This window comes from Equus przewalskii, chromosome 30 (assembly GCF_037783145.1).
Source record: "Equus przewalskii isolate Varuska chromosome 30, EquPr2, whole genome shotgun sequence".
Lineage (NCBI taxonomy): Eukaryota > Metazoa > Chordata > Mammalia > Perissodactyla > Equidae > Equus > Equus przewalskii.
Genome location: NC_091860.1, coordinates 2751778 through 2779534, shown reverse-complemented (window position 1 = coordinate 2779534; position 27757 = coordinate 2751778). Strand labels below are relative to the sequence as shown.

At 38.7% G+C, this 27757-nt stretch overlaps 1 protein-coding gene across 50 annotated transcripts in view; it reads right to left on the bottom strand.

Annotated features, from left to right (window-relative positions):
* PARD3 (par-3 family cell polarity regulator) overlaps positions 1-27757 on the bottom strand; it is a 614383-nt gene that overhangs the window by 201214 nt on the left and 385412 nt on the right. For 11 of the 50 annotated variants that reach the window (XM_070601660.1, XM_070601673.1, XM_070601650.1 and 8 more), the window contains 6 exons: positions 26293-26481; positions 24841-25011; positions 15839-15989; positions 9234-9423; positions 4241-4392; positions 3138-3182 (listed from right to left, as the gene is read on the bottom strand). In XM_070601660.1, coding sequence (XP_070457761.1) covers positions 3138-3182; positions 4241-4392; positions 9234-9423; positions 15839-15989; positions 24841-25011; positions 26293-26481 — 898 coding nt within the window. Of the gene's footprint in view, positions 1-3137; positions 3183-4240; positions 4393-9233; positions 9424-15829; positions 15990-24840; positions 25012-26292; positions 26482-27757 lie in introns of all 50 variants that reach the window. The other 39 variants (XM_070601668.1, XM_070601671.1, XM_070601649.1 and 36 more) reach the window with 9 other exon arrangements.

The following is a 27757-nucleotide window of genomic DNA, read 5'->3' as shown; positions in this document are numbered from 1 at the left end:
CTGGGAAGAAAAACAATGATGAAAGTATCAGTAAATAAGCAATAGATGTTTTGTAAGTGTAATTCAGAGCTTACCCATCTACTCTTTTCTCTAAATTCATAACACTGTAGTGTGACATTTTGGCAAAATGTTGATAATTATCAATGGTGAGTGTTGGGTATTTGGGAAGGCAATGAACTACTCTTTCTACATTTATGTATGGTTGAAAATTTTCATAATAAAAAGTTATGCAAAAAATCAGCATCCATAATTTGTGAATCAATAACATGCATCAGCAAACGACAGGTCAAATTTGGAAAATTTTATTGGAAGCCAGCCATGCCCACCTGGTTACCCATATTCTATGGCTGTTTCTCACTGCATCAGAATGAAGCCACTGCTACAGGACTGCGCGACCCGCAAGGGCTACAACATTCACTGTCTGGCCCTTTACAGAAACAGCTTGCTCACTCCTGATGTGTCACGTGGATATTGTACATTTAAGTATTATATTTGTTAAAGAAACTCTAACAAAGGTTTTGTTAAGAAATATATTAAGATTCTCAAATGAGGGGTACTGAGTTCCCCAACATTATAAACTTAGCATTTACTAGGAATGAATATAGAAAAAGTCTTTCTCTATGTAAACGATGAGGAAAAGATTAATTTTTATTTACACAAAAAATTAATGTCTTTTAATTCTAAAATAATATTTTAAAGCTCTTTATATAAATCTGTTAGGGCATTAGGCTACTTTGCTTATTTTTTATATTCAAGAATTAAACTGTTAGAAACCAATTCTCTTCTCATTCCTGTTCTCTCTTTTCTTTCAGAAAGTAAATTTACCCCCAAAATATCATACAAGATCTCTAAATCCAGGAACCAAGGGGGAAATCATGTCTGTTTTTCTACTCCTCCCTACTAACACCCCTCTCACCAAAAGAAAGTAGAGGATGTCTCTTGCAAGGACAAAGGGAAATGGAATTTAATTTTCATTATGAAAGGCTTATGGCCAGACATGATCTGTGCTAAAATGCCACCACGATGCTACCAAAACGCTTTGTCCTACACTGTCAAATCATGATAATCTTAACAATTCAAGTTAAGTGAAGAAAGAAAAATAACTAAATATCTGTTCACTGTCTAATACTGGAGGATAGAGAGAATCTAGTTTAGATATTTTATTCACATAGATTTAAAGTCAATTGACCAAAAAGTACTTTGGCATCTCTAATAATTTTTTGTCCCAAGTTTTTCCGATTTAATTCTGTAGGATAGAGCATACGCATTGAAAAAGAAAATGCTCTTTTGATGGGTGGGGGAAGGAAGACTGGCCCTGAGCCAATATCTGTGCCAATGTCCCTCTACTATATGTGGGTCACCACCCAGGTAGGCTTGACGAGCCGTGCTAGTCCATGCGCAGGATCCAAATCTGCGAACCACAGGTTGCCAAAGTGGAGTGCGAGAACTTAGCCACTATGCTACCAGGCCAGCCTCCAAAGGTCCTCTTTTTATCTAGGATGTAATACTTTAAAACACTATAAAAACAAGTGATTCAATTATATTATAAAATTTGCCTCTCATCATGAAAGTTGTTTTCTGTTAAAATTTGGATATCACATGACTTTTTTAAATCATAATAAATTGTTCTCCTTTTAGTAGTAGTGAGCTGGTTAAATTAAATATTCTCCTTGCTTTGCCTAATTGGCATAGCATATAAAGTCATGTTCCTTAACCCGAACAGTTCAGCATGGATTTTACAAATGTTAACTTGGAGGGCTGACTTCCTTAAAAGTACTCAATACTGGGGCCGGCCTGTGGCGCAGCGGTTAAGTTCGTGCACTGTGCTTCGGTGGCGGCCTGGGGTTCACAGGTTTGGATCCCAGGCATGGACCTACATACCACTCATCAAGTTGTGCTGGGCAGTGTCCCACATACAAAATAGAGGAAGATTGGCACAGATGTTAACTCAGGGCCAATCTTCCTCAAAGGAAAAAAAAAAGAGAAAAAGTACAGAACACTATTAACTACAAGAACTAATTACTAATTCACATGTGAACTATCAAATAATGTTTTTCTTTAGCCCTGTTTCAGAATTCCAATGAATTTTATGTTTGATAAGAGAAATAACTACTTAATAAGGGCTGAGGCTATTGTTAATTGCCTTGCACTACAGTTAACGCTATGATTTATTGGACATAATTTTTACAATCCATCTTTTACTCTACAGCATGTGACAACTCCAACCATGTCCACCTTATTCTTTACATATGTATGTGGGATACACATTTTTCAAGCAGGCTAAAACTAATTACTACTACAGGTTGAAAAGGCGAATTGAAGCTAATTAGTACTAAGTGGTGTAACTACATTGTATTGGATCTAGAATAATTAAAACACTATTCCAAACTTACAATAATAAATCCTAAATGCTCAATTGTACAAAGTGCATTCCTTTAATTATACACAAAGACTTTCCGTTGATTATTTTCGTAAAACATAAAACTACTCTCATGTAAAACCTAGTTCAATGTACACCATTGTTTCTATGGGAGGGAAAAAAACCCTTTTAAAAAGGTTCACAGAGTGAAGATAAGGAGACATGTGCATTAGACAGGCTAGTTCGATCTCAGGTAACTATGAGCCAACTCTTGCATTCGAAAAAGAACTAAGGTTTTCTGAGTGACTGATGAGAGCAATCCTGGACGCTGTTCTCCAGTGAGAAATATTCATACTTGTGCTATTATCCTTCAAATCAAAATCACCACTTTGAGAGTCATTTTGTGGATGTCAACCAAGGCGTCAAATAGAGACGACTTAAAAACTTAAGAGTCTACCAAAAGAGATCACGTTTTCAGGATTTTGACTTTTTTTTTAATTGTGACAAAACATTCCTACACAAATAGAATTAAGAAAATCTATGTTGTTTTAGCATTTTGAAGCATTAAATTATATTTCCATTTAGTATGTACTCTACTGATAAACTTCTTCTAACAGAAAATTTTCCTTTTCTTGTACAGTTTGATTTCCTGCAATGAAAACATCCCTGCAGGACTGGAATATTTACGTTTACATGCAATATGATTGGCAGCTCTATAATTAGGATAAGCTCCCTGGCCCACAGTTTCTATGGCAACAGTCTAACTGTCCATTCTTACCTGCTTTCTGGTCATCCACTGTATTGAGTTTAGTCTCGTCAGCTACTGTTAAAAGGTAAATGTATATGGTTAGCCCAGTTAGTCCCCACAGCCCAACATGCTTCAACCATTCCCAGATCTTCTCAGTTAGGTGATAATTCTTAAGTAATATTTCATGCAAATAATATGAAACATCAAGCAAACATTCATAATCAAAAAAAGGGGGAAAAGCAGTGTCTCCATGCAATATGCTGGTCGCTTCATTTCATAGACACGTGTGTTATTTATATGTTAGCATAACACAATTAGACAAGGCAATGCATCGCCAAATTTTTCTTTTATGCATATGATAAATTAATGCTTTTAGTCTTGAAGTATAAACAGCCACCAGAGAACAGCATAATTAAGTTGTAGTTGATTAACAAAGGTTTTTTAAATCATTTGATCAGTTTATAGATATAATTAATTATTTTACTTTTTATTTTGGTTTTTGGTGGATTTGGATTTAAAAAGAGACACTACCTGATTGGTGTTTGATTGAACAACTATGGTTTTTTTCCTCCTCTCATTTGCTTCCAAATACTTTCTACAGTAAATATTCTCTCAAATTATTACTTCCATGAAATTCCTTAATTATCAACATATAAGAGTTTCCATTAAATAAATTTTAAAGAATAGCAGTGAAAGGAAGATAACATGAAGTAACCAGATTCTACACATGGATTGAGATAATGATTTCTCTCCAAAACTTTTTCTTCTAGTTCAAGAATCCCACAGCCAACCAAATACTATTTCAATGCAGTTGGTTTCAAACAGCTAAAGTGTTAAGACATTTTATTTTTTCAAATAAAGATACATGAATATAGCATGATATGCACATGTGTTTGTTTCTTTTCTCATCAGAAAACATATATATTAACATATTGCACATTATGTAAACATGTCACTTATGAGAAACATGGTTATCTCAAACTCAGAGAAAAACTAATTTTTGCCAAATTGTCACATTTCACATTTATTTTCTCTATTGCTCAAAGTAAACAGACATGTGTTTGGGACCATCAATTTTAATCTGAGAGTATCTAAATCTTATTTAGATAAAGATTCATGGAGATTGTACTCACTACCTAAATCCATGCTTTTTGATTTTCGCGTTTTAACGAAATCCAATTGACTGGCATCTGAAAATTGCTTTGTGCGTTTTTCTGACATACTCTGGCGTCCAAATCCTTCTCGTTGAAAAGCAAGGACAGGATCAACATCTGGACTCAAAGAGCTGGTGGGAAGAGAAAGATAAACAAAAAAATATTTACAAAAAATAGAAGACTTACAATTTAGGAAAGTTCATATATACCTGTGTGTATGAATGTGTGTATATGTATATTCCTCAGAAATATTTAAACTAAATAATACAAATAGAGTCCATTAAAAAAAGCTGTGCCTGTTGGGATGATGGGAAAATACAACGTGAATTTACATTTAGAGTAATTCTTTCTCCATGTGAGTTCTCTCCTCCTCTCTTTTCCTCTCTCACATTCCTCACTCTATTTGACAATACATCATTATTTCTAAGTGATTATCAAAAATAAGCCGGATATCTTTTAGACATTGGAAGGATTCAATATTTGAGGAAATCTTTCAAATATTAACACAAATATTGGCAGCAGACAAGTGACTACATGAATTGTGATTGAATAGAAGTTTTAAAAAGGATATGTTCTGGTTTTCTTATACATTCTTTATCTTATGTTTGAGAAAAGAAAAAAAGAACACCTTTCTGCCATGTAGTATCATGAGGCTGTAGTTTCTCTGCACTCCTTAAGTGAGAAGAAATCAATTCAACAAATCTTTATTAGCACCTGTTTTGATTACGGTATTGTGCTGGGTACCAACGTCAAAATGATAAACAAGAAAAGATCACTGTTCTCCATGAGTTCCTAGGAGAACTCCTAAACCAGAAGGAGAAAGCAGATGCGGTGGATGCACGGAGGAGAGAATAAACAGTACCCAAGGGAGTCAGGAAAAGCATGACTAAGGCTAGATGACATTTGGTTTGGGTGACACCAACACAGTGGCTCAAGCAGAGATGATGAAGCATGTGGCAAATCATCGGTAACAGGATACAGCTGGAAGTGTCTTCCCAGAGGATGTGGCAGGGGAGACATGGAATCACTCCCATTTGTAAAAACCTGTGAATAGTTTAAAAAGCACTACCAGGCATTCCGAGCATGGTCCAGACAATGGACAGGGGTTTGCTCTGTGCTGGGCACATTGAGTAAATAAAGAGCTCTCTTTCATCAAAGCCGAGCCACCTTATCTATCAGGCCAGGTACGAGAATGTCCCTCCACAGCTAACTAAACACATTAGAACGTGAGGGGGCTGCTTCCACGACGTCAGCTGAGTTTACGACAGCCTTCCTTATGCTTCTGATGGAAGCAAGCTTCTCTAACCCTTCATGGCCTTATGAGAATTACCATCCACACTGGTAAAAGGATAGTGATGTGGTTTGTATCATCAGAAATTTAGCTGCAATTTACCACACATGAAATGATAGTTGGCTTGTAAAGAGCTGAACCAAAAAGTGTGAAAACGAGACATCAAGGAAAATGCTCTGCCATCAACTTAAGTGACCTGAAATGTTTTGGCCCAGGTGTCTTAACATGCGCAATACAGACAAGAGCCGCACCCATCTCACGAGGCCAGGGAGAGAATTCACTGACACAAGGGGAAAGCTCTTTCTAAACTGCAAACCACTATGCAAAACAAACTATGACCCAACAAAGACTTTCTATCGCAAATTACCAAAGTAACACAAATTATGACCATGGAAACACGGTCCTCAAAAACCACGCAAAGGAGAGGAACCACCCTTCTCAATTTTTCCACAAAACATGGAGCAGGGCCCCTAGGGTGAGGCAAGGCCAGTGCCTAGCGAATCTGAAGAATCGCCCACTCTCAGGGTCACGTAGGTTCAGGGTGGAAACCTGAGAGTGAGCGCCTCCTTACATTCCACACCCTGGGCGCCCAGCTTGCCTCAGCCTAGTCCTGGCCCATACTGAGAAAATAGAAGATGCACCCCACAGGGACGGGAGGTTAGCCCAAGGCAAGAATACATTTTTCTTTTTGTAAAACACTATATTATGTCCTAATAAATGTTATTTTGTGTGCATTCCACACGAAATCTTTTCATTTTTAATATATTATAATTCTTCTGCAAAACTTTAAATACATAAGATGTTCCAAGAAGAAACAGGGTCATATTTGTCTTGAAGCCTTGGGTGTCCCTTCACATATTACTGTGCTTAGATACTATGTATATATAGATAATATATATATATGTGCATATATAGCATATATAATTATAAATTGCTTAAATATATATGCTTGTAGACTATACTCACATAGCAGTATTCACATACTACTATGCTTATAATTTCCAGAGCACATACCCCTCAATGCAAAAACAGTCCTAGAAGTGAAAAATTAAAACCCATATGATGAGAATATGACCCAATTTTGCAGCATCAAACTCTAAACATATATTTTCAGTAAGAATAATTCTTTTTTTTTAAAGAATTTGTTTTTTTTTTCCTTTTTCTCCCCAAAGCCCCCCAGTACCTAGTTGTATATTCTTCGTTGTGGGTCCTTCTAGTTGTGGCATGTGGGACACTGCCTCAGCGTGGTTTGATGAGCAGTGCCGTGTCTGCGCCCAGGATTTGAACAGACGAAACACTGGGCCACCTGCAGCGGAGCGCACGAACTTAACCACTCAGCCATGGGGCCAGCCCCAAGAATAATTCTTTTAACTGTTGAAAGTTGATCACTTCAACCACCTGCACACGCTCATCAACTCTTTTTTGGGATCACAGAATACCTCAAATCCTGAACTCTGGGAAAGCACAGGTGACTGGCGAGAATGAATTTGAAGCACATATTTTAAAAGAAATTATTGGTAAAAGATTTGTCAAAGAAATGTAAATTGCTGCTGCTAATGTTACCTGAAAACCATATATTGGCATATTTTTGAAACTAATTTTATCTTCTGAAATTACATTGTCACTAAGATTAGAATCTACTGTTTTACAGTTTTTCCCCTTAAAAACATTGTTAATGTTCCCTAAATTAATTAATGATTGAAAAAAGTATATTCTATTAGTTAACAAATTGAAAGTTGAGCCATTTGACATATTTAGCCTTCTACAATTGTGCAGTGAACTGCAAACATACACAACTTAAAATGTCAAATGAGTTTGTGAGTTAATAAGAGTCTTAACGAAATATTCTTAAACCATGACATAATTAATTCTTCCCTATCAATATCCCCATTAAAGTAATTTCAGGCACAATAAACAGTCCACTGGAATATTCAACAAGTTAGAGTGCAGGACTGACAGCCGATTCTTTAAAGAATGTAACCATATCCTGACCCCCAGCGTTATTAAAATTCCAGTTATTAATCCCATCTTATTGCCCTTTTGTTTTCATAACATTTTCATCAAGGATTAGGGAGATATTGTCAGCCTGGAAAAGCTTACATTTTCTGCTGTGATTTGGAACAGCTGCTACTCTTGTTTAGATAACCCTTCATTCATATTCTTTTCCTTGCCCCCCAACCCCCGCAGCAAGATCACACAAGTCCTCACCATTTTATGAATCCCCTTAGGGAAATTAATGCCACAATCTATCCCTACTATTTATTCATTTATTTCCACCACTACAGCACTCGAGAAAGCCCCAAACAGGTCTCCTCCTATGACCACCTTCACAATTCTCATCACGGTGGAGAGTCAAAGGCTTCTGTCCCTGCGAGGAATCCTGCAGAGACTGAATCCTTACTTTCTCTGTGTTGCTTTCACTTTCAGAAAGAGAGAGAAACTGCAGCAGTGAATGTAACAGCATCTGTGGATTTCACGTGGATTTTCATTATATTTGGTCTCCTCCTCTACGCTGAACCAAAAAACTCATTCAAAGATAAGCTCACTACCACGCAGGCTTAAGCGTAGCTCTGCTTTTAAGTCTTGTGTTTTCAAGAAAACAATTAAAAAGAAAAGAAGGAGAAAACAGAGATGGACTTTCCTTGAGCCCCCAAACAGTGAGATTATTCCAAGAGAACACCTGCAGAAAGATAAATGTGTTGTATTTTTGTGTGTCCGTGTGAGGAGTGGGGAAAGAGGACTGGGCAGTGGGTTTACTTTGTTAAGATCATCACTAAAATGTTAACACGAAGAAATGCCCATCCCTGTTGACGGAAGTCTGGAGAAGAGTAGGAAATAGAAATGGTTAAGGGGTGAAGGAACAATGCCATTTAACAAATAACATTTGTTGTAACAAATAACAATGCTACAAATAACATTTAAAGATAATTTTGCTGATGTATTCATAAAACACCCCAGAGAAAGGGCAATAACGAAATTCTGGTATAACGCTCACATGGTTTGTGCTAATTATCACTACAACCTTACAAGGTCTTCCCTAGGAAAGATTTTTCTTCTGCTTATTGATGTACATAATTATTAGGCATGCAAATTACATTCAAGCGCTACACATTGGCTCAATAATAGCAAAGGCTTTCTTCTATTTTGAAAGATACAGCAGAAAAAAGACCATCAGACTGCCCCCAAAGCCATGATGTTAGAAGCAAGTACATAGCCTTTTAAATAGTATGGTTACAGCACTCTAAAAAGACCTTTACCCAGCTGCCTCCACTCCCAGACCGTAGCAACCATCAATTTGGCCGAAGTCACTGAATTGTTACAAACTCTCCCTCACCTTAGGGATCAGTTTAGAATTCACTTATTTAATAGAAAAACAATTCATCAAAGTAACACAGATGTAAAATAATAATAAAACTTGACAATTGAGTAGGGTTTTTCGGTTAGTGATAGTTTTGTTGTTGTTTTGGCTAAATTATTAACTACACACTGGAAAGGCTAAAACAATTGGGTAAGTCTATGGGGTTGAGGGGAATCTTCTATTAAAAGAGTGATAATTAAAGAGTATAAAAACCATGAAAACACACTGCTATAAAAAAATTAACTGTGCTCAGTGATAGACCATTTAAACGTAAAGTGTGAGTGCAATTAACTCATGTTTGCTACCCTGGAGCACACTCTTACCAGTCCGCAGAATCAGTGACCACAGCCTTAGCCCACGTGCCAGTCTCTGTCGTCACGAACCCCACGTCGTCATGGGAGCTGGAAGATGACTGGTCAGAGAGATGTGGAGGAAGCACTGGCAACCTGTCATCTTCTATGATGACAGTGTCATCTTGGGGCATATTCACTGTGGGGGACAGCTGGTATTTACCTGTCCAGTGAAAAAAAGAGAAAGAGAAATTCTAGACATCCATCTAAGGGTTACGTGTATTAATGTTCATACTTTACTACACTAGAAAAAGTCTAAAATTCTAAGCATCTGCTCAACCTGGGAGAACAAAAATAGAATTAAGCAAATTTATTTTTCATAAATGATTGTCAACTGGAGACCTCAAGTCTCTTCCCACCTCTCAGACTACAGCTATGTAGCTATGGGCACAGTATGCAATTTCTCTGGTTTTATGTTCCCTAAAGCCAGAGATGATCCCCAAAATGTCTTCTAACATGAAAATGCTACATGGATTCTAAGTTGTTAAAGTCCTTCGAAAAATTTTACCAGGATATTTGGAGGGAAGTCCTGCAGACTTACACTAATCATTCACCCATTCATTCATGGGGCACTTATCATGTGGCAGGTACTACAAGAAAGACCATCTCTGCCCTTAAAGAGCCCCCATCCTTGTGAAGGAGATAGACATACAAAAAGTGATAATTGGTTGGTGATGTGAGTGATGGCATTCACGAATGCTGGTAATTGCCTGGGTAGCTGAAGGCAGAGGATGCCGGGATCTTAACAAAAGTTAACATCAGAGTTGGGTTCTGAATGATGAATATGGTCTGTTCTGCTAGAAGAAATGATGACATTGATTTTAGACACTGGTAACACATTATTAAACGTATGATGGAGAAAAGCCCACGGTGCATTTGGGTGACATTTCAAAGATGAGCACGCCCAGAATCAAGGCCTAGGGGGAGATAGCAGGCATGATTATGAAGAGAAAAGATTAGTATCTGTCTCCCCAGAGGTTTTCAGGCCATGACGGGGGAGCCCGTAAATTTTGACTTATTCAATCAGGACATAGTGTTTTTGTTAAGGAAAGACCCACAACTGTCTACACTGATCAGTTTCTTTCAGGAAAATCTGCTCAGGTTCACGGATCAGCATGACAGGTGTTCATATTTGACAATCTTTCTTGAGATAAAAATTATGCCTCAAGGCCCTCAATCTTTAAGAAAAGGGCTGGAGGCCAAAGGATGCCATCTTCTTCCCCAAAATGGCTACACTTCTTCTGGCTTCCTCACAAATCTTGTGCTATACTTCTTCTGAGCAAGCACTTGTGGACAAGGCTTTGGTCCCCATGGATTCCTTGTGAGAGGCCACACTTACAGAAACATGCACACTGTCTGATGCAGGCCCACTGGCCTGCCTCTCCCACCCACGGAGGAGAACTGACACGCTCCCTGTCACCTTACAGGAGGATAGAGGGACTCTCATTTTAAGCTCAGTGTCCAAATCTATTAAGCTGGCTATCCTGGTTCCGAATAAAAAGGATTGCTGTGCCTTCCCAATACCAATACCGCCACCATTGTGCATGGGGTATACTTTCCTTTATTACATACAATTTTTTAAAATAACACAACTGCAATGATAGGGAGTTTATTAACACTGTAATATCAGTTTTAAGATCTAATTTTAAATTATTTTTAAATTCATCAGAATGTATAAATGATAATTTTTATTTTACCACTATTGTGGAAATTTGGGGATGGCATATATAGGTTTGAAAGAATTTTTAAAATATATGTTACTCCACACATTTCAACAAAGGAGCAAAAATTAAGTTGTTATAAATCTTTTCAGGACAACCCACAAAAGTAAACTTGCTAAAAGTTTCAAATGCATTTATTATTTAGCATCAACTGTTCTATTACAGAAATACTACATGCTCACTGAAACCTCTGCTCAGCATTTTATCAAGAAAATCACTATATTTTGATTTGAAATGCATCCATTTTGACAAACTGAAAACTAGTAACTTTTTATGAATGCTCACGATAAAAATGTACATCATATTTAATACTTAATCGTTTCCCTTTCCTGAATTCAAATCACTTGTTTATTCCTACTCAAGTTTTAGGATATTAGTATGGAAAGATAGAAATCTGTTCAATAAAACAGTACTCATAAATAAGGTCAGACATTCGAGCACTATTACCCCCCAAAAAACATTTCTTTCTCAGGACATGCTTTCCCCCCCCCGCCAAAAGTGTACAGAAAGACAAACCAGGGTCATCCCCAATAAGAGCTCTCCACTGACAAGTCACGTGTCACAGCGTTCAATGCCAAATCCTCGCACACACAAAATTTATTGGAAGGGAATATTATAGTGTAACGATTGGGCACTCATTTTTAAACACAAAAACAAAAACTCTTGGATTTACACAATATATTCTGAGAGACAGCCTAATAAGCAACAAGGAACACTGAATGGTTCTTCATATGACAATCCTTTTTTATAATACATTGTTTTGAGTAGAAATATTTACTTTAAGTGATCCAAAACTTTACACATAAATAGATGGCAAGAAATTTCCCTAAATAGTATGACAACAATTTAGCATTTTTCTTTCACCCAAGATCATGCAGGCTAATATTTCAAAAGATTTAAGAGTTCATATTTTCCATCAGTTTTCCACTTCTTAATATGCTTGCCAGGAATACAGTTTTGGGATCTGGCCCCAGGAATATATTGGGGGTAATGGACTATTAAATAATCAAACTACATATTATACCAAAGTCAACCTAGACAATACCCCTTAATTACGTTTACTGGTAACATGGCATGTCATAAACGTGAAACCTCCAAGGGTGACTTGAAAAGTCTTTGATCCATTTTTTGATGAATAAACTGTCCTCTTTCCCCAACTAGTTAACCAACAACTACAAACTAAGATTTAAACCAGTCAGTATCCTGTGGAGAAGTGAAACAACGACATACAGAATGATTGTTTGCTAAACATTTATTCATTGGTACATTTACACAGAAGGCAACACCATGCAAGACACTAGAAAAGGATGAAATGAGGAAAATTCTGCCAGTGATTTTGGCTCACAATAAAACATTAATGTTCTACTTTTCTGTTGAATTTCTAACAAGATGAAAGTATTCTGAACATACTCACTTTTTAAACTCACCACAAATGTATGAACATAGGAACTATTGAGATTAAATTCTGAAATGGATATAACGCGTTTTGGTTTTGCTTTAAACAGAAAAATTCTTCAGATAAAAAACCTGGAAAAAATTTAAGGCTCCATGCTCTCAAATGTCAACTTGTGATGTATTTTATGATGAGAACATGTTGGTTAAATTAGCTATGCCTATTATTATTATTGTTATTATTATTAGTTAAGACAGTCAGCAATTTGTAGAATATTTTTAAGGCTTTTAAAAGGAAGCAATCCTATGTAGGCTCCCTACAGCTTTCTTTTTGATGACTGTCCAGGATTACTCTTTTTAAAATCCACAATAGCGTAAAGTCAGCCAATACAGATAACATTTGGAGAAATCTTGCCTTTGCTCACAACTCTGGCTGACCCCAGCATAAGCCAAGATCAATCAATTGAGTAATGTGGGACCCATGACTCAGAAAAATATACATCGTCATTTTGGTTCAGAAACACAGAAACTTTGCAGCTTCAGACTTGTCACTTAATTTCTTTGGTCCTTAATTCCCCTGACCAGAAGATGAGTAGGTTGGAGTATATGATCTGTAAGTTTGTTTCAAAGGTCCACTTCTGTGATTTTTAGAGCACAGTGGTTGCCAGAATGGAATGTGGATATTTATAAATGGGTGTTAATAAAGAATAAATGTCACTAATTAACACTTACTGTGTGATCTCAGTATTCCCCAGAGAACACTATTTTTAGAAACAGGAAATAGCCAAGAACAACATGAAACAAAAATCATCACGGGATCTTGGGACTTTGTTCCTTTATCTGTTAAGCGGGAAAGTGTGGCTGATGACATCTGACATCCTTCCAACTCCAATATCTCTTGCTTTTTGGTCTATTTTTTAGAAGCTCTCTCCTGGAACGTGTTCCCACAGAAATGAATCAGAAAGCCTCAAAGCTCCCATTGGTCTGGAGTCTGACATGAGGAATATTCTATGTGAAAATTCATCCTACCTGCATAAAATTAATAATTTCTTAATGTAATCAGCTGGAATTCCAATACAAAATTATTTTTGAATCATAGCAGATCGTAAAGTAAATACTACCATCTCCATGAGTGTCTACACAGGACTTATTCCAAACACCTAGAAGATAACCATTAACCAACAAGATCTGTCTCAGAAGGTTCCATGCACCTCGATACTGTGCAAATCAGCAAATACTATTGCTATTGGGTTAGGTCAATAGAAATTCAGTGCTCTAATATTTTACATTTGGTACCTTGTTTGGTATTTCATTGCAAGCTAATATCTTTCGCAGGATTTCTAACTTTAAGTGGGAACTGACTTAAACAGTATTTGTTTCTTAGGGCCAATGATACCGGAATAGGGACTGACAAAGACAGAGGAATTCTCAAATTTGCAAAACTCTATAGATAAATCAAATTAAGCATATACATTTCTCAGGATAAAACTATATGAGATCCCTAGTTTCCAGTACAACACATAAAAAACTGTCTTAAAAAAATATCCAAATCATTCAATATCAATGTGGCCTACCATCAAAGGGTAAAGAGTCTGTCACCTCCAAGCCCAAAAGGGCATGCACAGCACATCTCAAAGCACAAAGCTAGAGGAAAGGCACTGCCCTGGGGGAAGCATCTGGAGTTTCAAAAGTCCATTACATCTCTAGCAGGAGGAAGGGAAGACAACGCAACTATAATGCAAACTTATGAGGACTAATAAAGCCAGAGCTAACAAAATCAGGGCAATAGACTACGAAGAAAACGAAGAAATTCTCAATCCATATATACAGCATTTCAAAAAGGTCACTAGGTGAATTCTGGGGGTTTTTTGTTTTTTTTTAGTTTTAGTTTTTCGCCTTCCTCTGAAGCATCAGGGATTGGAGGCAGGATGCAGGTTACAGGAGCTGGTGAACCAATGGTGTGATTCAGTATGGCAAGTCCTATGTTCCTATAATAGAGGGGAAATTACAGCATATCACTTTGTATGCACACAGATCCAGGGACACATGCACGCTCTCTCTCAAGGGGTCTGAATTTTTATCAATAAAAAAAGCATTTAACAAAGATAAGCTTTTACACCAAAACCAAGAAAGTATGGAAAATCCAAGAGCAGTGAAGCCAGGGATCATTAATAAGCAAAGATTCATGTGACAAACTATGTACAATGCCTGTCACCCAACAAGTGTACGACATCTTTAGCAACCTTCCCCTACTTTCACCTATGCCAAGCACACAGAAAGAAAGAGGTTGACAAAGCAAAACCTGAGAGCTGGCACATCTAAGTTGTATGTGTAAAATAAAAAATTGAGAATTTAGCAATTTTTCCGAACTAGAAAGCTAGAATGATTAGAAGAACAGAAAATTCTACTAGCCATGTTTCTGTATTTTTCCTATCACATCCAGTGGAAAGTTCTCTGGAGGCAGAGATTGTTTCTCACTCATTTTTCTATCTACAGTAAAGGCATATACACCAGGTCTTGCCAACAGCAGGCTTTCCATAAACCTCCAATGATGAACGAAATAAATTCTTGTTCCAATGAAGCTTCATAATGGAAACTTGAATTGTACTAAATCCGCATTAAATGTACTCAAAATGGAGTGAAATTTAGGGTTTTATTTCATATTTGAGACTTACAAAACATACCAGCCACAAAAGCGTTCTATGTCAGGTGCTATTTTAATCAGAACAACTTCTTACGTTTTAAATTTGAAAACTCTCACAAGCTAATCCCAAGATGAGCAACTCAGTAAACCCAACCACTCCCGCAGCAAAGCAAGTCTTTATTAACAAGATCTGTTAGCGGAAGCTGAGCTGCCACCAGGCAAGTGCTAATGACCTCATTACCCACTGGGGGCCATGCAGACTGGATGGTGTTGAATCCAGACAAAGGATGCAAAAAACTACTTTCAGGATTTTAAAACGCGGGATTTGAAAAAGTAGAGATGCAATTAAAATATGGTAACATCTATTAAGCACAAACCCAACAAACGTGACTCCGCCATACACAGGTATATATATGTCTACATACATTTCTTCCTCTCCCTCCAAACTGTGCTACTGCAAACGATGGTAACTTTTGAACCCTTCTTGCCATAAACCACTAAATTTGACTTTTTAAAAACACAGCTTCACTCACTATCTCAAACAACCTAAGAATATCTTGAACACTGGAAAACATTTCTACGCGATCCCTTCCTTTTTTTTTCTCTTCCCCCATGTTACACAATCTAAAACTCACTTAACAAAATCGATGTATTGATTTACTCTCTCCACATTAACACTTCCTGAATGATTGTAATGAACTTGCTCTTTTTCCTCTTGAAAACATGGGCTTCCTTTACATTAATATTACATTAACAACCTCTCAGTGAACCAGTGAAAGCATAAAAATAAGACGGGATAAACAGAGTTTTACCTGACTCACCCATTATCCTACTGAGTGCGGCATTTCTGGTGGGTGATTCATCAAGCCCCTCAATGCCACTGTAGAGGGAATGGGAAATTCTTCGTTCTCTATCGTCCAACACCGTTTCAATGGGCAGCTCAGGTCCAGAGGGGCTCCCAGGTGACTTTAGCTATGGGGAAAGGGGGAACGAGGGAAAATCAGTGCTGGAGGCCCATTAGCAGCATGAGGGAATTATAACAACTCGCCCAAGGCCTGTATCCAACTGGGTACCAAATGAACTAGAACTTTTCACCCTGTACCAAAATAATTTGTGATGACAGCTCTGCCTAATGACCAACTTTCTGGCCTCTTTACACTGTGCCTCCCACGAAGTTCTGTCAGATTTTAACCACTGGAGGAAAAATATGTATATTAAAAGCTTATTTTTTTTCAAACTTATCTTGTTGCTTAGTTTTTCAATTTGACTGTTAGCATCTGCTTAAGTCAATTTAAGTTATGGTTTAATTCAGAATTCTTTATGAGATGTTGCTCTGCACAAGGCATGCTTTATCAGGATGGAAGCTGCAACTTAGCTGTATTTTTTATGCCTATCGTATATAAATATACCTAACAATTAGCACACGTGTGTGTGTGCTGGTGTAACTACGACCTGTTCCATAAGACCTAAAGATCACTTGTCAGCTCATGTGTCTTGAACAATAGACCAAGCTTAAAGTTCTTCTGCTGGAAATTAGGAATAAGCATCCTATTCTCTTATTCTAATCCTAAGTATGAGACAGTGAGTAACTGAGAGAAGCACTTTAACAGCACACAAACAATACAGAAGTAAGGACCGATATTCTAATGAGGCAGGCAAAGATGCATATTTCATAAACATACGCAATCTACTAAATAAGCTAAGAATACTGGACAATTTCTATCGCAATGAATTAAAATAGTATGTGGCATTCTTTAAAACAGCTGTGCATTATTACTCATATTCTTCATGAAAATAATACAAATAAGGACCTATGTTAGTAAGGCCTTGAAACAAATCCACTTCAAGGAGGAACGAAGCACACTTAACTACAATCCTCCCAACGCGGGCTCTGGGGTTAACCCCATGGACGAATGTCTTGCGTGCCTGTGTGCTGGCTTGCAGCCAGAGGCACAGAGGGCTGGGGGGGGGAGGGGGGGGTGCGGCAGCACAACACAGCAGAGTGGGAGAGAAGACAGAAGATGGCACATTCCAAGAAGATGAAACCACAACTGTGGCGGTGCCACTGCCTGAACAAATTATTATTTGTTAGAAGCTATCGTCTGTTTAATATAAATGAGATATTTAATGAAGCTCCGAACTGCAGACTTATCTCCCCCAGTTTGATAAGCACTGGGGAGAGTTAATGCATTGAAGGGTCAACACAATTACAATTGGAGGCCCGTCAAACTGCAGGAGAATAATAAACTTGCAGCGCTGGCGAATTAGACTCAATAAGGTTTAAATTGTGAAATGAGGATTTGTTTTATGAGTTTTTTTAAGTTGCAGATTACAACTGACAGCTTTACTGAAACGTAAATTAAATATCCACGGTCTCTGATGTAAAAAAATTAAAGAACATTTTCTGAAAGAACACTATCCCAAACGCCAAGGTACTCTGGGGAGGAAAACACAAACAAACAACACCAAGACCCTCTACCTTTAAGAATAAGTATTTCTGAATGTTTTAGATGAGCACATACATTAAAGAAATAGAACACCTGCTATTCAAATCTCTATACACAAGACCTGCTTGCTATACGATCCTTTATTTTATCATAAGACAGACAACATGTCCGCAAGTTTGCTTAACAAATAGATTTAATGGAACCATATAACTCTGCAATTTCCTACATGATAAAATCTTTATAAAACCCCTTCAAGAAAAAAATCCCTAAATATCCCAAGAGGCTATTTTAGAATTTTACAAAGTCAAATAAAAATTCCATTAACAAATAGCACATCCAGGCTTTCTGGAGGAAAACAATAAGACGCCTGTTCAGAAAGAACCTCGCACTTGAGCGTTTTCCTGGGAGAGTCTACCCCTCCCCTACCTCGAACCATGTCCAATTTGCATCTCAAAAGACAGATTTAAATGAAGACATCAATAGCCTGCTACATAAATATTTAACAGAAGATACAATGCTTTTTAATTTCTTTTAAAAAAAATCTGATTGAGGTACACACTTTTGTTTTAAATCTTTTGATGATTTTTTTGTTGCAAGAAAATGAGTTTAAGAAAGACAAATGTGTCAGAGTGGGGCTATGGCAGCCCAGAGGAGGAGGCGCAGAGCCAGGCATGCCTGGAAGGGCAGCCCAGACTTTCTGCAACCAGGGCTGCTCCCAGGTCCTTGCGGGCTCCTTATACAGAAACTTATCAAAATTAAGCTTAATTAGAAGAAACTAAAATAAAAGAACTGCAAGTTTCACTTCACTGTTTGTTGTTTAAAGTGTAAAAACGTTCTTCAATCCAACTTCATTCAGTCCTAAGGAGGCAGCTGGGCTGACCCCCTCAGCTCTACCCCTAGGAAAACAGGAAAGCCTTTCCACCTGTTCAAGAAAAAGTGGCTCTGGGTTGCTCAAGTAACTCATATTGGTAGCAGGGTAAAGCTATACAGTCTTTTCCCAAAGTAATGTGGAAGTGCTTATCACGAGTCAAAAAATCTCTCATACTCTTTGACCAGGACATTTATTCCACTTTGTGGTCACTAGCCTAAGGAAATAATAAGTTAAGTGAATAACACAGATTTACGTGACTCAATATTTATTATAGCTCTATTTACAAAGGTATAAAAATTGGGAATTATCTCAATATCTAAAAATAATGTCAATATAGTATGCTCTTAAAAAAATATTCAAATGACCATATTGCTTTTATAACCAGAAAATAACAAATGCTATTTAATAACAAAAAACGGTATTGTCCAATGAATATGCTTTTCATTATATACTTGGCGTACTCTTCTTTTCTTAGGAAAAGTTAAAATCTTGGATTCTTTTAAAAAACTAACATGATTTCTGTGGGGTTTAGGAAAATCTCCTATTGTTGAAAGTATGCATTACTCAGTCGAATGATATCTTTCACATAAAGAAAACACATCCCACCATCTCTACTATAAACATTGAAAAGCTGGCATAGATGTGGCCCTCATTCCATTCAGCAAACTTAAAACTGAGTCCTAGTTGGTAACTGGCACGATCTTATTATTTAATATTTCAGTCTTTATGGGTTTAGACTATTTTATCCCCAATGCCTGGCATGGAGCAAGCACTGGGTGAATAAGTGGATGAATAAATTCATTTTTGAGTGAATGACTCAGATTTTCCTTAAAATCGTTTAGAGAACTTACACACACTAGGCGACGTGGACGTAGGGCTTTAAGGCGGGGGGCACAGCACAGCGCTGGAATGAAGAGCACTTTGACCTAAATTACAACTACACATTGTATAATCCAAAGAACAGGTAAACGCACAGCAACAAATAAAAGACAGGGTCAGGCTTTGGAGAGGGGAGGCCAGAGTTTCAGGGTCCAGTTTCAGGTTCTGTTTTCCTGCATTTAATTCCTTCACATTCCCATGTGGGCGACAGCAAGGATCAGAGAGATGGAGTCAGCACCGCAAGGCATTCTGCCTGCCTGTGGCAGACCCAGAATGCAACTGACTCTGTCTGAGGCCAAAGCCCATGCTTTCATTCTATGCTACCTCCCAGCACAGCCAGAAGTTAAACTGCCTTAACAACACGACCACAGGCAGTTAGACCCGCTCCCACGCACAAGAGGAACGGACACCTTGCTTCTAAATTACTTTGCCACTACCTTGGCCCTGCAGCCATTAAGCAAATCATTCGACCTCTCCGCATTTATTTCTTAATATACGAAAGGAAGAGAATCCTAAGTGATACCTTAGGCCCCTTCCAATTCTAACACGGCTTTCTAATTCTAAGAGGAAGAAACCTAGAGAGAGAACTCATTTTAATGTAGTCCTGATGATAAATCCTTAGACCTCCTCCTATGCGGCCTAAGACAAAAGCTCACCTGTTGTCACATGCTCTGTGGTACCAAGACAAGCCTTTACAGAAAGTCGCGTCTAACATAGATGTGTTGAATAATGAAACAACTGGAAGCTATGTGAAACTACAGTAATTTCTACAAATATTCACTTCCTTACACTATTTAAAATCAATATAATTCTCATATATAGGCTAGTTTCAATACTCCAGGAACAACATCCGGTGTTTACTCCCATTTCCCTCCATTCACCTTCAAAGTCCTCAGCAAAGTCTCCCTTTTGGTAAGCGATACCACTGTTTCTGACTCTTGCGTTGTGTATTCTTCCCAAGGGAAAAGAATGCTGGGACTTAAGGAATTTTCTCCAAAAAGGTCAACCCCATCTTTCAGGAGCACAAAACAAGGGGATGCCATTTCTCTCTCTCTTTTTTTTTAAAGAAACGATTATTGATTAGGAAATGCTTTTAAATTTACTTGAGTAAGAGCATTAGATACAAGAAAAGCTACGCAAATCCAGAACCACTGTCAAAAAGCATTCATTTCGTTACCTTGCCTGATGGTTTCCTTAGAACTTTAGCCTCCAATAGTAATTAAATTCTCTTTTCCTTCTAAAAACGCTAGACTTTCCAGGATTATTTTCCTTGTCATTCAGTCCGTGTTTAAGTGTCAGGCCCTGGGTTGGACACCAGTGATGGAGAGAGACAGGAGCATGGCAGGAGGCCGAGGTCCCAGCCATCTCAGAATTTACAGTTCCCAGGAAACAGAATCAAAGAGAGAAGCACGACAGTGTGATGGTGCTGAGTGAAGGTAAGTAGGTGGGACTATGGAAACACTTTAGAGAGAGAAACCAAAATCCAAAGGCTGTCTGTGCTAGGACGGGGTGGACTGGACTCATGCAAGAAACCTACAGCGGAGAGAGAGCAGCATGCGTCTGAGAAGTTGCACGTAGTGCAGAGTAGCTAGAGCAGAGACTGCACGGGAACAGGCTGCAGGGGACAGATGCCAGTTCTCACACGTCCCATTGCACCATGTGATGGAGACTGGCATCTCTCCTGGAGAGGATGCAAAGCTCCTGAAGGGGTTTCAGCAGGGAGTGACATGATCGATTTGCTTTGTAGAAATATCTGCCTGACTGCAGGGTAGAGAAGGGAGTGAGAGAGAAATCCTGATTGCAGAGAAATCCTCCGGGGAGCCACAGCAGTGAGCCTGGGGAGACGGCAGGGCCTGGAATTGGACGAGGGCAGAGTGGGGGAAAAAAGTGGGCTGAGAAGAGAGAGATTCTGCAGGCAGTGGCAACGGGGATAGCAAAGCCATCTGAGAGGCCAAGAGCGATCCCAGCTCTCTGGCTTCTCCAGCCGAAGGAGTGGTGGAGCCCTTACAGGGAGAAGGGGGAACGGGGCAGATGAAGTACCTCAAGGCGGAACTGGTTTTGCAGGAAAAAGCGTAAATAGTTTTGGGCACCTTAAGAATTAGGTGCCTGAGAGACACACCAGTGAATATCTCTATGGGCAGGTGGATAGAAGGATCTGGAACTAGAATAGAGTCCTGAGGTGGGAACAGAGTTACAGGATTCATCGTAACAGGTGGCATCTGAAGACCAGGGGCTGAAGTCCCTCAGGGAGCATGCGCAGAGTAAGAAGAACCAGCCCCGAAGAACGCCTAGAAACACGACCAACAGAATAGCAGGAAAGAGAAAGCTTCGAGGAGAGAGAAGAGCCAGAGCGGAGGAGGAGAAAAACGGAGAGAGAAAGATAGTCAGAAATGATTCAAGAATGAGCCACTGTTCAAAGACTCCTGAAAGGGCAAGTAAAGCAGACTGAGAAACACCTTCCAGAGAACGTCTCAAAGGTGCGGTGCCGTATACAGACAAATACTTGTGAAACGCACGGCAAGACGGTACCTAGCATGGAGATTTGATAAACAAATTTAAAAAAAACTAAAATAATGTACAGCACTCAGCACAAATAAGGGCAAGGAAAGATATGACAAAGTACTAAAGATTTTCTTTTGCAAATTCTCAGTTTCTCTAGTTTGAAATTAAGTAAGCAAACCCTTGATTTAAAGATGGGTTACTAAAATGTAGTTTTGAGGTACTATCAAAGACCGGACTACACAGCTAACTAACGGACCCGGAAGGAGAGAACTCAAGCACATTATTTTGGCTTGAGGTCATTCATGACAAGATGCCCTCTGCTTATATGAATATTCACTGTAACATAATTTACACATGCCCTTCCGGTAACTCAGCAAGACGTTTTTCCAGAGGTAATATATAATGTAAGAATAAGAGCAGCAAAATCATGTCTTATGCCTTATGGGAAGCTGAACCGAGCTCTTCTGTCTTCATATAATTCTTTAGTTAAACCCTGTCAGTACAAAAGGCTTCTCGCCAGTATTACAAAGAAAGCACAGCACTTATGATAAGATTTTTTTGATATAATCGTTTTATAAGCTTACTCTATCCTAAGAAAAAGTAATAACCAGCAATGTATGAAAATGATACCATAAGGAATCTTGAATATTAAAGTCTATTACTGTCTACCGCAGCTGTTCCCCCACTTAAATCATTTCATTCACATAAATTCACACGCAGAAGTGAATGGGACAGAAAGAGATTTCAGTGGGATTCCAATTTCATGTCTTTTATGCGACAACAGGGAACAGAATCAGTGCTTTTATCAAAACATTTTCAGGCTGGTTCAGGTTTGCTTCGCTACTGTTTGGAGAACAATACGGAATAATCTGAATGTGACGCAAGCACGTCTGGGTTCGGGATGCTGAACTTCAGCACATTTCTTACATTTTAAGTCCCTATAACATTCAGTGTTTTCCCCCAAAGGAAGACTTTGAGAAAGTGTTACAAATTTGAGTTTGCTTTTAAAGAGACCAAGAGTATGATATATTGTCCAGTAGAACGTAAGTTCTATGAGAGAAGGGCCCCATCTGTTTTATGCACCACCGTATCTCAGGATCTAACACATTTTCTGAATATAGTGGATGCTCACTAAAAATCTGCCAAATGAATACCGTTCTGTGAAATGTGAAGTTATTCAGTTTCTGAAAAAGATCCAATAAAGACCAATGTGTCTTGTAAACTTACTGTTGAGAATTTTTTATTGTAGGATTTTGCAGAACTTACGTTAAAAGATCAGTTAATGATTTGGCAACCAGTAAAATTATTATTCAAGAAAACCAATCCAGTAGCCTACTCTGAGGGACTAGCATTTACACTTATCTCGTAAAAGTCAATGTTTTTGTGCCCCACTGTTTTCCCCTCTGAGATTTTCAGTTACAGTTACATTGTTTTCTTGTTGTAGAAATGTTGGAGAATTATTGTTAACTCATTCTCCATTTGGAAAATAAAAACAATATTAAACAAAAATCAATGGGGGGATGGCTCCACGGCATAGTAGTTAAATTCGTGCTCAGCTTAGCTGGTCTGGGTTCACAGGTTTGGATTCCAGGTGTGGACCTACACCTCTCGTCAAGCCATGCTGTGGCAGCATCGCACAAACAAAACAGAGGAAGACTGGCACAGATGTTAGCTCAGGGCTAATCTTCCTCAAGCAAAAAAAGAGGAAAATTGGCAACAGGTGTTATCTCAGAGCAAATCTTCCTCACCAAAAAAATAAAAAATAAAAATCAATGGTCAATAACCTTTCAAGGGGCTGGCCCCATGGCCGAGTGGTTAAGTTCGCGCGCTCCGCTGCAGGCGGCCCAGTGTTTCGTTGGTTCGAATCCTGGGCGCGGACATGGCACTGCTCATCAGACCACGCTGAGGCAGCGTCCCACATGCCACAACTAGAAGGATCCACAACGAAGAATATACAACTATGTACTGGGGGCCTTTGGGGAGAAAAAGGAAAAAATAAAATCTTAAAAAAAAAAAAAAATAACCTTTCAAAAACTGGTCACCTCTAGACTGACGACCCACTGAGGTCAAGACTACCTTTTTGTTGCAAAATCTGATTATATTATAGGATTGGATGAAGGATCATCACAACCTGGAAAGCTTGCTTTACACATTTATTAAACATAGATTTTACAATTAAGAAAAACACAAACAAGTTAGATACAATTTTCAGTTTGTAAGATTTGCTAGTGATCTTCTCTTAGTTGATTTAAAAACGTGGGGATCTGAGCAGCAATAAAAGCAAAAACAACAAACTTTACGTTTTCAACAAGCTTTGCTCTGTAAATTATCAGGTCCCACCTATTTTCTACAGATGGTACATAATTTATAATAGATCTACAAAATTTGTGTTTTTTTCAGATTCCAATATTAATCATCAAATCTATATATAATTTCTTTTCAGTTTTCAAATGCCGTGCTATACAAGAAGGTATGTTTCTACTTATTTGGGAAAATAGATGATTATACTCTCCGGAGAGGACAGCCTGCCTACTCACACCTAATTACCTCCTGCAGTGGATATTTAGACGCACTATGCCCCGGCAATAGACACCACGGAGAAGGCAGGCACTTAAGGGGAAAAATGAAACCCCAGTGAAGGACAAGGGGGAGATGGGTGATGGAGGGAGCTTACACTTTTGACAACGCCACAGGAGAAACAGAGTCTCCCCTTAGTGACTTTGTAAGAGGCATCCCATTTGAAATGAACAAATGAATAAGCAATTGTTTCATTCTTTCTCCCTCCCAGGTACTACCCTGCTGAATAGAAGAGAAACTATTGGCTCTGGGCAGGAGGATTTTCAAGAAAAGATCCCAGCTAACCATGCCTTTAAGATGCCAGTGTTATGTGCTGAGTTGGCAATAGAAACATTAATGCACACTTAGGAATATTTTGATCACAAAACTAAGAAAAAGCACAAGCTGCTGACAAAACAATAAAAGTCTAGCAAGCAAAGATGATTTACAGGCTTCTGAGGTGAAGTCCCAGGACCTGCCATTCTCTGTCCAATGTTAGGACAGAAACTTAGCCTTACTACTATTTCAAATGCCAGCGCCTTTTGTCTTTTTATTTTGTATTCTTTACCTCATTGCACTTGCTTATTCGCCTTGCGACAATGAGCTGGATCATTCCTCGCTTGTTCCCTTCGGTGGACATGGACCTTCTGAGGGTTTCCATGGCGTCTTGGTTCGTCTTGCCCAACAGGGATTCGCCATTCACTGCTATCAGTTGATCATTCACCCGAAGCCTTCCATCCTGGGAAGAAAGCAGGTAAAAATAAGTGCTATTAAGTAGTCTGTTATAAAAGAAGTTGCTTTCTCTTTTGTTAAAAAAAATAAAAACAGCAAAGAAAAAGAAAAAAGGCTTTAATCCTAATGGATTATGCCCAATTGAGCACCAGCATAATAGTGTCTAAGCAGCCATTGCAGCCTCTGTCTATTTCAATCATTTATACATTTGTAAATCAAGTCATTATCATAATCTGTTTACCAAAATAGCATACTAATTCGAAGGACACAAAGTGATTACTTTCTCGCTTCCAGAGACACCCATAGAGGTTATTTACAACCCAAGACATGCGGAAGCTCAACGCTAATAGACAATCGCAGAGAAGTGCCCCTTAACCAACAGCCGGGAAATTTTCTCTAGACTGGGAAATGGGGTAACCCACCCACAGGCAGGGGACGGGGCGGGGGAAAGATTAACCTCGGCTCTATGACAGCTCTGTGCCAGAACCTAAACTAAGCCTGCATAGATTATCTTCCTTTAGCCTGAATGACTGGGTTGTAAATTTTGTGAGACAAAAAAAGGGAAGTTGAAGCTACAGATTCCGTCCCAAAATGAGAAATCACAGAGATTTCTGCTAGTTGTTTGACCATGAATGAGGTATTTGAGAAAACATTGACTAAGTGTTACAGGGCGCTAGAATTGCTACCCCAAATACGCCACATTGGCACAGGATTATTCTGAGCTGAAGGCAACTGAGAGACGGCAGACATGGAGGAGCTCTCTGTTCTCTGCCTTTCGGGCTAAACGCAGGGCTTGAAGTTCCTTTATATGAAAGTGTCCCCTCCCCTCTCCCAAACCAGGAAGGGGAGCTGCTCATCACCAGAGACGGAGAGGGCACTGAGATCAGTCTGCACAATCAACCTTACAAAATCAACTGTATTTACCTTCCCACAATTTACCACCCCGAGAAGCCCGGACTCCTTTTCCTTTGTCTAATCCCGCCACAATTCATTGCGCTTTGCTAAAAGGTATATAAGCTTCCAAGTCCAACCACTTCTGCAGGCTTTCACATCTTCTCTGTGGAGCCCCCATGTGTAAAATTTTAAATATTAACATCAATAAAATTTGTAAACTTTTTCTCCTGTTAATCTGTCTTTTGTCAGTTTAATTCACAGGCTGCAGAAACAGAATCTAAGAGGGTAAAGTTCTGCCTCCCCTACAGTGTGCACGTTTTCAATATAGGAATAAGATTGGAATTAAACACTTTTGGCAACGGACACAAGCTTGATAAAGTGGATATTTGCTTACTTTAGATGCTGCTCCTCCATTAATAATGGACTTGACAAAGATTCCCAAATCTGCGTGGTTCTCTTTTGACCGGTTACCTTTGACACTGACACCAAGACCGGCTGATCCTGAATCATTAAGTGGAACTTCAAACGTCAGAAATTCCCTGGTGCCATCAGGCGTGAGAACAATATCCTCGTCTTCTGCTTTCTAATAGGAAACAAAATTGCACAGCACATTATATTCCAATGTTTCTTTCTCACGGTTATTTTTGAAGACTGCTAATGAGCAGCTCTTTAATCATATCAGGCACAGTATTTCCACCAAAGTTCCACGACAAGATCCACGATAACTGGGCATCTGCACCCCCTCCAGATGATTCCTGGAACCAGCTGTAATATTTTTATGCAGCATTTGTTTCAATATTGAAACAAAACCAAATCAGATTGCGAGAAATATAGGAGAAAACCATAGCGGAAGGACTGAAGACATGTAGACTCCTGGAGTTTTAGACTTTTTTTTGTCAGTTTAAATATTCCAAACCACAGGAGGAAAACAGTAACAGCAGGAATCAAAATAAATAAATATAACTCATTTGCCTCTTTTTTTTCATGAGGAATCTCCACTATTATTAACAGCTTAGTGTCCATTAATGCTGTATGACTTTATTCACAAACAACAAATCCTGATGACACAAAGTCAGCAGAAAAAGGTAGTCATTTTCAGAGAGCCACTGGAGTTTTAACCTTCAATGTTGGCGAGACAAAGTGGAGATCAACAACTTCAGAGAAAACTCTCAACAAAACTGTACATAAATAATACAGCTGGTGACTACTGCTCAAGCAATATTATTTAATCCATTAGTTGTATAGGCAAGCTTTGATTTCATAATTGTAATCATCAAGTGCATAAGAAGTACACCAGAACCCAACACATTTAAGACACCCAAACTTGCCCATCTCCCTTAAAACAGCAAGGAGGAAATGAAAGCGTGAAGTATAACCTGATGAAACTCAGTGAGATGAAATATTCTGTCAGTAAAAATGCAGTAGGCCAGGAGAAGCAGCAGCCTGCCCTGAGCTCCTCTTCAGGAGTGCCCCCATGGCCAAGACCACCACTGAGATCTCTCTCTACACTGGTCATGTCCAAATAGGCAAGGCCAGAATTCTCTCTCAAACTCAGCATGTCCAAGCACATGATGGACATGTGGCACAAGCTCTTTGGATCACAAGGAAATGCGTCATCTGGTCCTACACGCTCTTCCGCCTCATTTTTTCTCAAGTTTGAAATATTTCTCCAGCATCCACCAAGTCATTCAAGCTGGAGTTACCAAATTATAATGGAAGAATGGTTAAACATATAATGGCACATAATTAGGCTGGATTACAATGCATCCTTTGAAGACTGTGCTTTTCAAGAATTTCAATTGCACACATGAAAGTGTGTACTGCAGAGCAACGGAAATGTGGGTAGACTTCAGTTTCTT